At 35.7% G+C, this 17,287-nt stretch overlaps 1 protein-coding gene across 5 annotated transcripts in view; it reads left to right on the plus strand.

Annotated features, from left to right (window-relative positions):
- Positions 1 to 16,964, plus strand: part of LOC123529047 (uncharacterized) — a 172,131-nt gene extending 155,167 nt beyond the window's left edge. For 3 of the 5 annotated variants that reach the window (XM_045309232.2, XM_045309233.2, XM_045309234.2), the window contains one exon: positions 1,679 to 16,964. In XM_045309232.2, the coding sequence (XP_045165167.2) occupies positions 1,679 to 2,763 (1,085 nt within the window). In that variant the 3' untranslated portion in view covers positions 2,764 to 16,964. The remainder of the gene's footprint in view (positions 1 to 1,678) is intronic. The other 2 variants (XR_008366710.1, XM_045309236.2) reach the window with 2 other exon arrangements.
- The last annotated feature ends 323 nt before the right edge of the window (positions 16,965 to 17,287 follow it).

Genomic DNA, 17,287 nt, shown 5'->3' on the forward strand with positions numbered 1-17,287 from the left:
ACTTGTTAACACTCTAGAGGCCACAGTTGTGAACCAATCTTTATGAAACTTGGTCAGAATGTTTTTCTTGATGATCTCTAGGTCAGGTTCGAAACTGGGTCATATTGGGTCAAAAACTAGGTTAGTAGGCCAGATCAACTCTGGTAAGCGATATAGGACCATCATGGCCCGCTTGTTGTTGTTTTGTTTTTTTAATCCAGTTTTTAGCTCACCTGAGCACAAAGTCAAGATGAGCTTTTGTGATCGCCCTGTGTCCGTCGTCCGTCTGTCGTCGTCAACAATTTGACTGTTAACACTCCAGAGGTCATAATTTTGGCCCAATCTTAATGAAACACGGTCAGACTGTTACTCTCAATAAAATCTTGGACCAGTTTGATATTGGGTCATCTGGTTAAAAAACTAGGTCACCAGGTCAAATCAAAGGAAAAGCTTGTTAACACTCTAGAGGTCACAATTTTGGCTCAATCTTAATGAAACTTGATCAGAATGTTACCCCCAATAAAATCTTGAAGGAGTTCAATATTGGGTCATCTGGGATAAAAAACTAGGGCACCAGGTCAAATGAAAGGAAAAGCTTTTTAACACTCTAGAGGTCACAATTTTGACCCAATCTTAAAGAAACTTGGTCAGAGTGTTACCCTCAATAAAATCTTGGTCGAATTTGATACTGGGTCATCTGGGGTCAAAAACTAGGTCACCAGGTCAAATCAAATGAAAAGCTTGTTAACACTGTAGAGGTCATATTTATGACTATGTCTTCATGAGACTTGGTCAGAATGTTAATCTTGATGATCTCAAGGTCTAGTTTGAATCTGGGACATGTAGGGTCAAAAACTAGGTCACCAGATTAAATCAAAGAAAAGCTACTTAACACTCTAGAGGCCACATTTATGACCATATCTTAATGAAACTTGGTCAGAATGTTAATCTTGATGATCCTTAGGTCAAAGTTAAATCTGGGTCAGGTGGAATCAAAAACTAGGTCACCATGTTAAATCAAAGGAAAAGTTTGTTTACACTCTAGAGGTCACAATTTTGGCCCAATCTTAATGAAACTTGGTCAGAATGTTACCCTGAATAAAATCTTGGACGATTTTAATATTGGGTCATCTGGGGTCAAAAACTAGGTCACCAGGTCAAATCAAAGGAAAAGCTTGTTAACACTGTAGTGGCCACATTTATGACCATATCTTAATGAAACTTGGTCAGAATGTTAATCTTGATGATCTATAGGTCAAGTTTAAATCTGGGTCAGGTGGGGGTCAAAAACTAGGTCACTAGGTCAAATAAAAGGAAAAGCTTGTTAGCACTGTAGAGGCCACATTTATGACTGTATCTTCATGAAACTTAATCAGAATGTTAATCTTGATGATCTTTAGGTCAAGTTTGAATCTGGGTCATGTGGGGTCAAAAACTAGGTCACCGGGTCAAATCAAAGGAAAAGCTAGTAAACACTTTAGAGGCTACATTTATGACCATATCTGAATGAAACTTGGTCAGAATGTTGATCTTGATGATCTTTAGGTCAATGGGTCAGGTGAGCGATACAGGGCCTTCATGGCCCTCTTGTTTAAACTGTAGTACATGTTCTGTTCAGCTGTACATATATTGTATACTATTTTAGGTCTAGTATATGTATAACCTTACAAATATATACATATATATATATATATTTCAGATTCCATACTGCAAGTCCTACCATTGTATTATGATGAGTCAGAAGTCTTCACTACAGCTGTCCAGAAGATCTGTCTCTATTTGAGCAAATGGTCAAACTGTAGGATCAATTATAACTGGACAGCAAGTTATTCTAATGAACCATCACTGTCAATTAAAGACAACCACCTTAACTGTATACTTTTGATTTTCCTTTCATCAAAGATGTGGAAACTTTTGAGTGATTGCCAACAAGATACTGATCAGACAACTCAGCTTTTTAAAAGAGTCCTGGAAAGTAATGGGAAGGCATTCCAAAAGATGGTAATCAGCCTTCATCCATTGGCTGTTAATGGAAAGTGTTCAAAAGGCATCAATATATTTAGAATGACAAAACGTGCTCTAGTAGGTAACCAGCATGGACTTGAAATGAACACTGAAGATTTGTACACAATGTTAGAACAGTTAAATGTAGAGACCAGAGCAGTTCAACGTGGTTGGTCCAGTTTTGAAGAATTGTCTGTACTTTATGAAGCCATAAAGTACATACCAGAAATTGACCTAGATTTAGGTGAGCATCTTTTTGTTTCAAAAGACGATAACAATATTAACAGAGAAACTTTAAACATGCCATCTCAAAAAACAAAGGAGGTAAATGTCATTCAGACTACAGCTGGTTGTCCCGACAAACATTGTTTGTGTTCTGTAACTCAAAAGCAAGCTGCAACTTACCAATGGGCAAGTTCACAACAGATTGGATGTGGCATCCCCTACAATCAGAGTGGTTATGTTCCACCTTCAGTATATCATACAGTACATGAAGTAGAAAGTGAGTCCATCCCTCATGATGTGGACATGGACATTGAAAGTGCTAGTGAATGCCAGGACACTATTTACCAAAGGGAGACAATTCAGTCAGGATACCATAGATGTAACACAGAGGCTCATCCAGTTGCTAAACAGTTTGACCATGTCATTGCCAATCACCATGGCGATTGGCTACCGCCTGAAGATGACTGTGAAAGTGTCTCCCATTCGGTAATTGGTCAAAAACAAGTAGAGTTTTATTGGAATTACAAAGCAAATGTTGGTGACACCAGACTGTAAACAAAGATGAATCTTGCCATGTACCCATTTCCATTTTTCTTATCTTTGGTATTGTCAGACAGTTCAGAAAACTTGAGAATTTTGTTATCTTATTTCATGTCTATAGAGTACATTAGTTGTATTCCATTTTTGGTCACATTTTTACTGAAAGGCCTTTTTTTTTTTAAATTTAACAGTTTAAGGGCTTTTTATTACCCACAGTTAATGAATATTACAATTATATTTTGTAATGTCAGTGATAACATGTGTTTTTAAAGTGGATTTCTGAAAATTTAACATTTGATTGTTTACTCATTTTGACGTAATACATGTTAGATTTACATTGATTTTCCTATCCTGTTTGCCTTGCCAAGACAGAGTTATTTTCGTGCAAGTTATTGTATTTTGCCTAAGTAGTGATATGAATGAAAATATATTATATCTGTTAACCCTTATCATGCTGGACATGTTACAACCAGTGTAGATCTTGATCAACCTGCACATCCATGCAGTCTAATCAAGATCTGCGCTGTTCGCCAATCAGTCAGTCTCTGTTTGGTAAGTACCCATTTTAGCAGTAAATGGTACTTTCCAAATTGAAAGATGGACAAGTTCATTATAGAAGGCTTAAAATTTGCATTTGACAGTTGTATATTTAGCTAACATTCATGAAAGGTGCAAGTTTGTAAAATTACTTTTACCTCCCTTTGCCTATATTTGTTGTGTGACACAAATATTAGAAATAAATAAATTCTGAAAAATGCTTTTTAGTACAGATAGTTGAAATGTCTATCAAATGTTACATTTAAAGTTAGAATTATGTCAAAATCAAAAGAAATACAGCATTCTAAATAACATGTATTTTCATATAAATGGAGGTGGGGAAGTTGGTGTGCAAGTTAATACAAAATTTGATAAAATCTAAGAAAAGACATATTTTTATAGGAATTTAACTATTTGTGTTATATATAGTTCATAATCATGTGTATAAAAAAAATATGAAAAGTGACAAATGTCATAAACTGTTCTTAAATATGACTTATTGCCTTTAAAAACGATAATTGTTGTATAATGATATTCAGACATTAAAATTTTTTGTTTTGTTACAGTATTAAGTATTACCAGCTCAGCTATTTTTCAAACAATATGGAAGGCCCTCACCCTCACATTGTCGTTAGCTTTGGTATTGCATTCACGTTTAAGTTACATGGCAATCTGTTCACTTCCACTGTTTCTTCCTAACTACTGCCCTTAATATCACCAGACCTCAAATAAGGATTGGTCTTGATAAGGGGCAAACATAAAGATGAGGTACCCAGAAGGTCAGGATCACTAGGATCAATTTTGTAGAAGTGTTGACAATCATTGTTGAATCGTCCTTTCACAGTTCTTTTAATCTTTATTGTTATGTATCTGATCTATTGCTCATCAAAAACTGTTGGTTGTTTTATTTAAAACATTGTTGGATGTTCTTTATTTCCCTCTGTTTTTATTAAAGCATGGGCCTTTATTAAAATGACAAATTTCAGATATAATCACTACATCTTGGCTTCTGAATACTTTAATAAATAGTCATGTGACTGGTAATATAGCCTGTCTAAGACTTAAATGTAAGTTATTTTTTCTCTGGTAACATGTGTTGGTAAGACACTTTTTTGTATTCACTTTTAGTGTATCACTAATATTAGAGATTTTTATATTTACATCATCCCTCATCTAGGGTACATATACTAGTATTACTTACATGTGCCGCGGAAGCCCAGGATAAAGTACTCCAAAGACGAGTAAAAAATTTTTTTAAGTATTAAGTTTGTTTTACGTTTTTATATTATTCTAAGTATTTTTAAAATTTCTTATGGTTGCCATTCTTCTGTGACAAGACTGTATTGTGGAGGTATAAGTTAAAAGACATGGTTCTGCAGAACTTGCATATATTTCCAATGACAACTTCATTTGTGGTTTGTGCCATATTGCCAACATTGATAATATAGAGTGAAATAAAGAGTCCTTTAATAGGATACCAACGGAGACTCAATGATGGTCATGTACATGTAATTGCTGTAGTTACAGGTACACCATATTTTTATTTAAGTTGTTTGTTGTTTTGTGATATGCTCAATTGTCTTGTGCCTTGATGTGTTACAACCACATGTATTTGTAAGTAATTACTCTATACATTTCATTCTTGCAGTGGCTTAAAATATTTAATAAGTAAATTATGAATTATTAGAGAGTGAAATATTTTTATGTATATCTGATACACATAATCGTGTACTCGTTTAGTTCCTAATTGAGTAATTTTTGTCACAAATTTGTTAAGTTCCTAAAAGAAATAATTACTGGCATATATTTATTGTGTGTTATCAGCCACCATGCTTCAATGCCTGCATAGAAGTGATGTCATACCAGTAAGAATTTGATATAGATTCACCAAAAGGAAGTATTTAGTTTGAATATCATGACATTTAGTGCCCGCCCGCTTAGCTAAGTAGGTAAGAGTGTTGGTCTACGGATCTTGGGGTCGCGAGTTCGATCCTTGGGTGGGGCGTATGTTCTCCGTGACTATTTGATAAACGACATTGTGTCTGAAATCCTTAGTTCTCCACCTCTGATTCATGTTGGGAAGTCCGCAGTTACTTGCAGAGAACAGGTTTGTACTGGTATAGAATCCAGGAATACTGGTTAGGTTAACTGCCCGCTGTTACATGTTGAAAAAATGGCGTTAAACCCAAAACAAACAAACATGACATTTAGTAACCAAATTTGGGATCAAAATGATTAATGGGTATTTATTGCTCAAGAAATGTTTTGAATTACTTCATTTGAGTGATGTTGTATTGGTGTGAATCCATTATCTTTAACACATTTGTTAAGTTTTACATAGTTAAAAAATATATATCTTAGGTCTATGGGCTTATTTTGCTAGATATGAAAATGTTTCATAGGTCTATGGGCTTATTTTGCTAGATATGAAAATGTGTCATAGTTCTATGGGCTTATTTTGCTATATATGAAATTGTGTCATAGTCCTATGGGCTTATTTTGTAATATATGAAATTGTGTCATAGTTCTATGGGCTTATTTTGCTATATATGAAAATGTGTCATAGTTCTATGGGCTTATTTTGTTATATAATTATGAAAATGTGTCATAGTTCTGTGGGCTTATTTTGTAATGATATGAAAATGTGTCATAGTTCTATGTGCTTATTTTACTAGATATGAAAATATATCATAGTCATGGTTGGATTTTTTGTTTCATAACCAGATGGTATTAGTATTAGAAGGTTGAATTAAGTGTTACAAAGGAATATATATGTATTATATTTGTTGTTTATGTATTAGAACAAGTGGCATTTGTAAGACATTTTATATGATATTACTTTAATAGTTTGTCAAGCTCGATATGATGTGTTGTATACTCAACAACCAAAGATGCACTATGTATAACATTTACTAATTTGGCTCAAATATCTTTTCTTAGAATTTTATTGTTTTTCAGCTAACCTGTCACAAATTGACAAGGTGAGCTATTGTGACCGCTTGATGTGCGTCGTCCGTCAACAATTTCTAAAAAAATCTTCTTCTTGAAAACCACTGGGCAGAATTACACCAAACTTCACAGGAATGATCGTTGATGGTCCCCTTTCAAAATTATTCAAAGAATTGAATTCCATGCAGAACTGTGGTTGCAATGGCAACCGAAAGGAAAAACTTTAAAAATCTTAATGTCCAAAACCACAGCGCCTAGGGCTTTGATATCTGGTATGTAGCATCATCTAGTGGTCCTCTACCAAGATTGTTCAAATTATCCCCCTAGGGTCAAATATGGCCTCGCCCTGGGGGTCACATGGTTTATATAGACTTACATAGGGAAAACTTTGAAAATCTTCTTGTACAAAACCATATGGCCTAGGGCTTTGATATTTGGTCTGTAGCATCATCTAGTGGTCTTCTACCAAGATTGTTCAAATTGTCCCCCTAGGGTCAAATATAGCCCCGCTCTTGGGGTCCCAAGTTTAACATAGACTTATATAGGAAAAAAAGTTTAAAAATCTTCTTGTCTGAAACCACAACACTTACACCTTTAGTCCTCAACCAGAATTGTTCAAATTGTACCGCTTGGGTGAAAAGAGGCCCTGCCCTGAGAGTGCCAAGTTTTATATAGACTTGTACAGGAAAAAGCTTTAAAAATCTTCTTGTCTGAAACCATATGACCTAGGCTTTTGATATTTGGTATGATGCATGGTCTAGTAGTCCGCTACCAAAATTGTTCAAATTATGCCCCTGGGGTTAAAAGAGGCCCGCCCCAGGGTCACTTAGTTATTATGAATGTGACCTACTGAATTTCTTAATATTTTATCATCAGTTTGACATTTGAAACATGAAGCTCATATTACTCAGGTGAGCGATCCAGGGTCATCATGACCCTCTTGTTAGTTATTGTATGTTTGATGAATGGATTGACAAAACATTTATGTTTTAATTAACAAATGTGATAGAAATGTTCATTTAGATTTCATGCCTTGGTTAATGTACAGTTTTGTTACTAATGGAGGCAAGCAGAATTACAGAGAAATTGTGTGTTTATAATCAGTGTCTGCAGGTCCTGTTAATTTATTAAAATGTCTGTAATTTGTTGTTGATGGGGACATCAGTTATTTCAGTGTTAGACATAGTGATTGTTAAAACATAGAAAAGTTCTTTCTGCTGCTTATATATTAGATTTATCTGAATTTCTATTTAATAGAAGGTATCAAGACTTTGAGAGGATTTTACATTTTAGTAATGTAAAATTCTGTTATTAATGTGGGGATGTAAACAGTATAACATTTTTCTGAGATACATTTTTCTCAATTTTAGATTTGTTGATCCCCTCAAGTTCCACAATAATTTTAGTTTTGTTTTTAAAACAGATAAATTTGCAGCTGGCAAATAGAGCCTAAAATGGGAATATCTCCATAAACATGTTGTAAAGTGCTGGTCTAGTTTAAAATAATTTTACAGATTTTCTTCATGGGTGAGTCTTGTCAGGATTAATGCTGTTCACTCTCAAAGCCTGTTGCAATTAGAGAAACCATTAGCAAACAGCATATGGATCCTGACAAGACTGTGCGGATGCGCAGGCTGGTCTGGATCCATGCTGGTCGCAAAGGCACAATGTTGGTTTTCTCGTGGCGTAGCTCAAATGTGTTTATATCCGGTGATGTTTGCATGGAATATTAATGTGATATTGGTCATTTCATGCTTGTATTATGGTAATTATATAAATTTCACAGAGTTTATGTACTAATATTTTACTACCAAACCAAATGGCAGCTTAAGTGTCTTTAAGGATATAGTTAATGAATTTATGTAGGAATATCCTTATTTAGCTGTGTCATTTTGTATGAAGGAAGTGTTTATACCCCGACAAAACTAAATTTGCGGGGGTGGGGGGGTATATAGGAGTGAGCTTGTCGGTCCATTGGTTTTCATGGTTTTCGGACAATAACTCAAGAAAGGCTTTCAGATTTAAATAATTTTTTGGTACACAGGTGTAACATCAGAAAGTACAGGTCAAGTTCGATTTTGAGGTCAAAGGTCAAGGTCACAATGACCCTGAACAGTTAAACAGTTTCCAGATGATAACTTGAGAACGCTTTGGCCTAGGATCATAAATTTTGGTACACAGATGTAACATCAGAAAATACAAGTCAAGATCAACTTTGAGGTCAGTAGGTCAAAGGTCAAGGTCACAATGACCCGGAACAGCTAAACGGTCTCCGGATGATAACTTGAGAATGCTTTAGCCTAGGATCATAAGTTTTGGTACAAAGATGTAACATCATCAAATACAGGTCAAGTTTGACTTTCAGGTCAGTAGGTCAAAGGTCAAGGTCACAATGACCCAAAACAGTTAAATGGTTTCCGGATGATAACTTGAGAACGCTTTGGCCTAGGATCAAAAGTTCTGGTACACAGGTGTAACATCATCAAATACAGGTCAAGTTCGTCTTTCAGGTCAGTAGTTCAAAGGTCAAGGTCACAATGACCCAAAACAGTTAAATGGTTTCCGGATGATACCTTGAAAATGCTTAAGCACAGGGTCATGAAAATGGTTAGGACCAGCAAATGACTCCTATTGATTATGAGGTCAGTAGGTCACAGATCAAGGCCCGCAATGATCCGGAACAGTTAAACAGTTTTCGGACGATAACTTCATAACACTTAAGCCTAAGATTACAAAACTTAATAGGGATATTGGTCATGATCAGCAAATGACCCCTATTGATTTTGAGTTCAAAAGGTCAAAGGTCTGAGTTGACCCGGAACATTTAAACGGTTTCTGGACAATAACTGGAGAACGCTTAGGCCGAGGATCATGAAACTTCATAGGGAGATTGATAATGACCAGCAGATGACCCCTATTGATTTTGAGGTCAGTAAGTCAAAGGTCAAGCAAATTCGGCTTTGACATTGGCTTAGTTCTGTGACAAGGCTGTATTGTGGGGGTATAAATCGTCACTCCTGTGACAACTCTAGTTTTCTTTGCTAGAAGTAATGAAATTGTTTTGCTCAACAGTAAAAGATTCCATGACGTTTTAGGGTGTTAGCCATGACTTATAGAGTCTGAGCAATGACTTATGGTGTGTAAGCCTTGACTTTATGATGTGTAAAACATGACTTTCTAGGGTGTTAGCCATGACTTATGGAGTCTGAGCAATGACTTATGGTGTGTAAGCCTTGACTTTATGATGTGTAAACCATGACTTTATGAGGTGTTGGCCATGATGTATGGAGTCGAAGCAATGACTTATTGTGTGTAAGCCATGATTTTATAGGGTGTTGGCCATGACGTATGGAGTCTGAGCAATGACTTATGTTGTGTAAGCCATGACTTTATGATGTGTAAGCCTTGACTTAATGATGTGTAAACCATGACTTTCTAGGGTGTTAGCCATGACTTATGGAGTCTGAGCAATGACTTAAGGTGTGTAAGCCTTGACTTTATGATGTGTAAACCATGACTTTATGAGGTGTTGGCCATGATGTATGAAGTCAAAGCAATGACTTATGGTGTGTATGCCTTGACTTTATGATGTGTAAACCATGACTTTCTAGGGTGTTAGCCATGACTTATGGAGTCTGAGCAATGACTTACGGTGTGTAAGCCTTGACTTTATGATATGTAAACCATGACTTTATGAGGTGTTGGCCATGATGTATGGAGTGGAAGCAATGACTTATTGTGTGTAAGCCATGATTTTATAGGGTGTTGGCCATGACGTATGGAGTCTGAGCAATGACTTATGTTGTGTAAGCCATGACTTTATGTGGTGTTGGCCATGACGTATGGAGTCGAAGCAATGACTTATTGTGTGTAAGCCATGACTTTATGGGGTGTTAGCCATGATGTATGGTGTTGAAGCAATGACTTATTGTGTGTAAGCCATGACTTTATCGGGCGTTCAGGCTATGACGTATGGAGCCTGTGCAATGACTTATGTTGTGTAAGCCATGACTTTATGGGGTGTTGGACATGACGTATGGAGTCGAAGCAATGACTTACTGTGTGTAAGCCATAATTTTATGGGGTGTTGGCCATGACGTATGATGTCGAAGCAATGACTTATTGTGTGTAAGCCATGACTTTATGGGGTGTTGGCCATGACATATGGTGTCGAAGCAATGACTTATTGTGTGTAAGCCATGACTTTATCGGGCGTTGGCTATGACGTATGGAGTCTGAGCAATGACTTATGTTGTGTAAGCCATGACTTTATGCGGTGTTGGCCATGACGTATGGAGTCGAAGCAATGATTTATGTTGTGTAAGCCATGATTTTATGGGGTGTTGGCCATGATGTATGGAGTCGATGCAATGACCTATTGTGTGTAAGCCATGAATTTATGGTTGTTGACCATGATGTATGGGGTGTTAGAGCATAAAGAGTTTTAAATATTATGTTATTATAGGAAGGCTTGTTTCATGTATTTTCCTGAATGTCAAGCCTCTACAATAAATACTATATTTTATTAAAAATGACCAGCATGTGGGTTAAACTCTTATCTATCATATTTATCTAACAAGGTACAGATATCATTGAAATTAAAGCTGTAATTTAAATAACAAATGTCCACTTCTTAGATGTAAAGTCCATTTCACGAAATGGAGTACATTTCGCACTCTATCCCTACTGGTCATGAACTGCTAGATGGATCTTCATCAGACTTAGTCAGCAGCATCAGTTTGTTCAAACTGGGCAGTTGGCCCCTTTTAGGGACTACTTGAGCCAAAACTAGAAATGTCTTTAAAAGACGTCTTTTTATAAACCACTGGATGGACCTTCATCAAACTTGGTCAGTAGCATCATTATAAGGTCCTTTTCCAATTTTATTCAAATGGTAGCACTTGGCCCTGACTTTTTCTCATAAACCACTTGATAGATCTTCATCAGACTTGGTCTGCAGCATCATTATAATATTCATCCCCAAATTGTTCAAATTGAGGCAGTTGGCCCCTTTCAGGGGCTGCTAGGGATAAAATAAAAATACCTTTAAACAACTTCTTGTCTTGAACCTCTTAATGGCTTTTCATCAAACTTGGTCTGTAGCGTCTTCAATAGGGGCAATTTTAAAATGACTTCTTCTTATGAACCGCTTGATGGATTTTCATCAAACTGGATTTGTAGCATCATTATAAGGTTCTTCACCAACATTGTTGAATTAGGGGAGGGGGCACTTAGGGGCTTTAATAAGGGCTAAAGATAAAAATACTTTATAACCACTCCTTCTCATGAACTGCTCAACAGATCATCATTAGACATGGTTCTGCAGCATTGTTATAGGGTCCTCTCTGAAATTTAAGTTCAATTGGGAACACTTGGCCCCATTTATGAGCTGCTGGAGTTAAGAATAGAAATACCTTTAAATATCTTTTTCTCATGAACTGCTTGATGGATTTTCATCAAAGATAATTTGTAGCATCATTATAAGGTCTTTTACCAAACTGGTTCAATTGATGGCACTTTGGGCCTTTTGGGGGCTGCAAGAGTAAAAAACAATACCTTTAAAATACCTTTACCTGCAAGAGTAAAAAAAAACCTTTTAATAATGTCTTCACATGAACTGCTGGATAGGTTTTCATCAGACCTTGTCTGGAGCATCAGTATTATGTACCTTTACCAAGTTTGTTCAGTTGGGGACTCTGGAGCTTAAGATAGAAATACATGTACCTTTAAATGACTTTTTCGTATGAACTGCTTGATGGATCTTCATCAAACTTGGTCTGTAGTATCATTGTTATGGTTCTGCTTGGTCCCTTTTAGGGGACACCAGAGCTAAAAATAGAAAAAGAATTTAAACAAGTTCTTGTCATGAAGTTTTGTCTAATGATTATGTATTTTTGTTACGTCACAGCAAAATATAGAATAACCTATAAATGAGCTGTGCCACGGGAAAACCAACATAGTGGCTTTGCGACCAGCATGGATCCAGACGAGCCTGTGTATCCGCACAGTCTGGTCAGGATCCATGCTGTTCGCTAACGGTTTCTCTAATTGCAATAGGCTTTGAAAGCGAACAGCATGGATCCGTGCAGCCTAGTCTGGATCCATGCTGATTGCAAAGCCACTATGTTGGTTTTCTCATGGCACGGCTCAAATATTGTTTTAATGAATTGCATAAAGGATTTTCACCGAACCTAGTTAGAAACAATGTCAGATTTGTTAAGGTCCTCATCAGGTGAGCACCTTAGGCCCACCATTAATGTCTCTTGTTATGCATTGCACTGAATGTGAAGTTTCAACATGTTATTCCTGTGAGACCTCTTTCATGAACTGCACTGAATGTGACATTTCAACAAGATATAACTTGGAACCTGATTTTATACGTTTCTCTTAAAGTCTAGCTTTTGAATGATGCACTATTGTGGCTGATTTCATGCAGTGCTCTTAATGCCATGCATGATCATGATATTACTTGTGAGGCCTATTTCAGCATTGCTCTGAATGTCCTGTTTCAACATATATAAGTGAGGCCTATTTCAGCATTGCTCTGAATGTCATGTTCAACATAAGTGAGGCCTATTTCAGCATTGCTCTGAATGTCCTGTTTCAACATATATAAGCGAGGCCTATTTCAGCATTGCTCTGAATGTCCTGTTTCAACATATATAAGGGAGGCCTATTTCAGCATTGTTCTGAATGTCATGTTTCAACATAAGTGAGGCCTATTTCAGCATTGCTCTGAATGTCATGTTTCAACATATATAAGTGAGGCCTATTTCAGCATTGCTCTGAATGTCCTGTTTCATCATATATAAGTGATACCTATTTTAGCATTGCTCTGTCAACGTCAAATTTTAAAATACATAAATGAAACCTATTTCAGCATTGCTCTGAATGTCATGTTTCAACATAAAGTGAGGCCTATTTCAGCATTGCTCTGAATGTCATGTTCAGCATATATATATATATATATATATGGGGCCTATGTTGTTCAGTGCTGTAGACATCATTGATTTTTGCTCCTTTAACTAAGGCACACCAGACAATCAAATGATCAAGTGATATATTTCTGTGCCTAATATGTGCCCAAATTGTAACATTGTCAGAGATTTATGTTTGTTGTTGAGGCATGTGCCATAATTATATCATATTATTTTGTAATAACTAAATACTGTTTACATTGGATTCAAGTATTAATATCATATATTTTATTTTACATTTATATTTTTATTTTTTAACAATATGTTTACCACATTCCATTAGGACAATACTTTATAATGTGCACTAATGTCTTGTTGTTGTTAAATAAGATCCAGAAATACAGCTCAGTTAAGTATATATATATCAGTTAATCAGATTGATTTCTTGATCAAGCATTTGTAAATACTAATAGAACAGAACTTGACTTCTGTTAAAGGATGGTAATTTACCTTTCCTTCTTAATCGCCAAGGTACTTGATACTGACTGAAAATATTTCCATCATTTGTTACCTGTATGCTTCATTTTACTTCAAGAATGAACCTAATTGAGATGCCTGAAAAATTATTATTTTAAAATAAGTTCAGTGTAAATTTACAAGTATTATTAGTATCTATTGACTTTTAAAATATTTATCAATATTTGCCATTTATTTTTGTAAGTGAAAGTTTTACATATATATAATTATGTTCTTTTTCAAGTAATGTAATTTTGATACTTGCGGTAATTTAAGGGTCACCTGAGCATAATTTTTGGGGGGGGGATTTGTTGGATGTCTGTCTTCAACATGTTCTAAAGGAATTTTTCCTCTTAAACCACTTGACCAATTTCAACTAAAGTTAACATGACAGGAATGTTCCTTACATCATTTCTTTTCAGGTTTCTTCAAATCTAGGTCATCCATGCAGAATTCTGGCTGCCATGGCAACCAAAAGAAAAAGTTTTATAAATCTTCTTGTCAGAATCTGCTTGCCCTGTTTGAAATAATTTCACAGGACTATTCCTTGGGTGACCCTCAACAAGGTTCCTCCAAATTATTTTGTACAGAAGATTCTTCCTTCAAATCACTGGTTCAGTTTCAAAATATTTTCATAGCAAAATTCCTTGGGCAATCTTCTACCAAATTCCTTCTACGCAAGTTGACATGTTAAAAAATATTATGTTGCCCTATAGGAGAGACAAGTTTTCTGTAGGTAGAGCGTTCGTCTACAGATCGCGGGGTCGCGAGTTCGATCCTCAGGCAGGGCGTATGTTCTCCGTGACGATTTGATAAAAGACATTGTGTCTGAAATCATTCATCCTCCACCTCTGATAATTCATGTGGAGAAGTTGGCAGTTACTTGCAGAGAACAGGTTTGTACTGGTACAGAATCAAGGAAAACTGGTTAGGTTAACTGCCAACCGTTACATGACAAATACTGTTGAAAAAAGGCATTAAACCCAAAACAACCAAACAAAAGTTTTCTGTATATGACTGTATTGGATAACATTTCTTCTTCTCTGAAATTTTTGTCATGAATTCAAAATAACTCCACAGAAATGTATTTCAGGTGACCCTCTATCGAATTATTTCAGACCTCTATAGTATAGAGTCTATACACATTACCTGAAACCACATACCTGTAACACCCCCACCCACTTCTCCCCCACACACAAGGTTTTCCAGCCCATATTTAGTGGACACTTCTTAAGATTTCTTGTCAGAAAACACAGGCTCTATTTAAAAATAATTTCACAGATATTTTCCTTGCATGATCCTCTTCCAAAACTAATCCAGCAACTGTGAAACTTAGGTGAGTGATGTAGGACCATCATGGTCTTCTTGTTTAAATTTAAATGTTACATATCATTCATTAACTTTACTGATTCTTTTGGTCAGGTTACTTACATAATTGTTTTCATGTTCAAAGCTTTATTAATTAGGTGATTGAAATATGTCAGAACTATGGGGGCTGATTCTGCCATTTTGTTCTGCATGAAGGTCGCTAACAAGCCATCTTGACAAAATGACGAATTAGTGGTATTTCTCATATTCGGGCGATTATTTGTCATATTTTCCTGTTGGACTTATTTGTTATATTGGCATGCTAATGTTTTGTTCTGGAGTATATGCTAGAAGAAATGGCAGAAATGAGTGACCATACAGAACGCAACAAGTTGTTGGTTCTCTGGTGGTAAAGATCAAATTGCATAGATGTGACAATGTGGTTTTTATTGGATTTAAGTATTTTTTAGTGTGGTACATAGATTTGCAAGTCCCAGTATAATGTATACCTGTCTCAACACACAAAAATAATATTTAATCCTGAAATACATGCCCTAAAGGGTTGATTGCCAAGCTTAGTTATATTTCCCAAAATTGATACTTTGTACGTGTCCAGGATTGTTCAAAATTTATTTCTCACAGGCCCCAAATCACCTGAAATGACTGTTGTACATGTATTCCCAGTTAGATGTTGTAATTTCGTTGTGTATAAATCATGTCAAAACATCTTGGTTCAAAACAAAAATAACTTGCCAGCGATGATATTAAAATTTATCATATTACATTGATAATCTATAATATAAATTGATTTTTTGCACTTACACGAATATTCATGTTTTATAAAACCAAATTTCAAGCTTAGAAAGTTGAAATGGTAGCAATTTTTTACAATATTGTTAAGGTAGATGAAATGACAGTGGCTCATCAACATTTTTTCATTTTTTTCCATCCAAGTTTTCAAAGATTGTTGTGGTTAATATTTTCCTAACTGAACAGCCAAAGGGAGATTATCTGTTTTTGTAACAAGTACAAACTACATTGTGTACTGGCCATTTTCTGATTATTTCACTGATATACTAACATTTTATCATAGTACAGTAGTGTAGGTGGATGGTCCATTGTCCTGCATCATGCACCATCAGTAATACTTAAACATCTCCTCTGAAAGTACTGTCAGAATGACACAAACCAGCATGAACCTCTTTCAAGTTTGTTCAAATTGATGCACCTGGAGCTAAAGATAGAAAACCTTCAAACAACTTCTTGTGATGAACCACTCCATAGAGCTTTATCAAACTTGGTCTGTAGCATCCTTCTATTGTCATCTCTCAGTTTTGTTCATATGGTTCAAATGGACCCCGTTCAGGGTCTGCCAGAACTAAAAATAGAAAAGACTTTAAATTACCTATTCTCATCACTTGAGGGATCTTCACCAAACTTGCTCTCTAGCATCATTGTATACTCTCTTATGTTTGTTTTTATAGTTTTGCTTAACCCCTTAAAGGATCCTGCCAGAGTTAAAACTATAATAAAATTTTAAACAACTTCTTATCATGAACTGTTTAATTGACCTTCATCAAACTTGGTCAGTTGCATCCTTGAATGGACCTCTCTCAAGCTTGTTCAGCTGGTTTAGCTTGACTGTTTAACATGTCACTAGACCTAAAAATAAGGAGGGGGGGAAATTAAACTACTTCTTCCCATGAACTTTTTGGAAGGTATTTGATAAACTTGGTCTATAGGATCTTTTTATAGACCTTTCTCAGTTTTATTAAAATATTTGCGCTTGAGGGGTTGCATGAGATGAAATAGAAAATTCTTTAAACTTCTTATCATGAACTTGATCTGCAGTATCCTTAGTTACACATCTCAGCAGTTTGCTCTAACGGTGGGTGACTTGGGCCCATTTTGGCCCCTTGTTATTGACCATACTGTACTATTAAGTTGCTAAAGTGTGTGATATTTGTAATAAATCTTGTCTTGAAATCATTTTGTTTCATTTTATCTGGTTGCATCAATAATATTTCCATTACAGTTCCCTATTGATGTTGCAGTTAGTATAAGTGGAGTCTTTCAAAATCTCTGCCACAAATTGTTTACCCAAGATAAAAACTTTTTACCATGTAAATGGGCCTTAGAAATGTGACAGTGTGCATTACCATGGCAACAGCTAACTGATGAAACCCATGTGTCTAAAATGTTGTCAGATGATTTTAAACAGCTGTATATTTAGTATTGAAACTAGACATATATAATAAGTATGCACCCCCTCCACCCCCCTTAGAAGAAGGAGGGGTATATTGTTTTGCAGA

This window comes from Mercenaria mercenaria, chromosome 13, assembly GCF_021730395.1.
Source record: "Mercenaria mercenaria strain notata chromosome 13, MADL_Memer_1, whole genome shotgun sequence".
Lineage (NCBI taxonomy): Eukaryota > Metazoa > Mollusca > Bivalvia > Venerida > Veneridae > Mercenaria > Mercenaria mercenaria.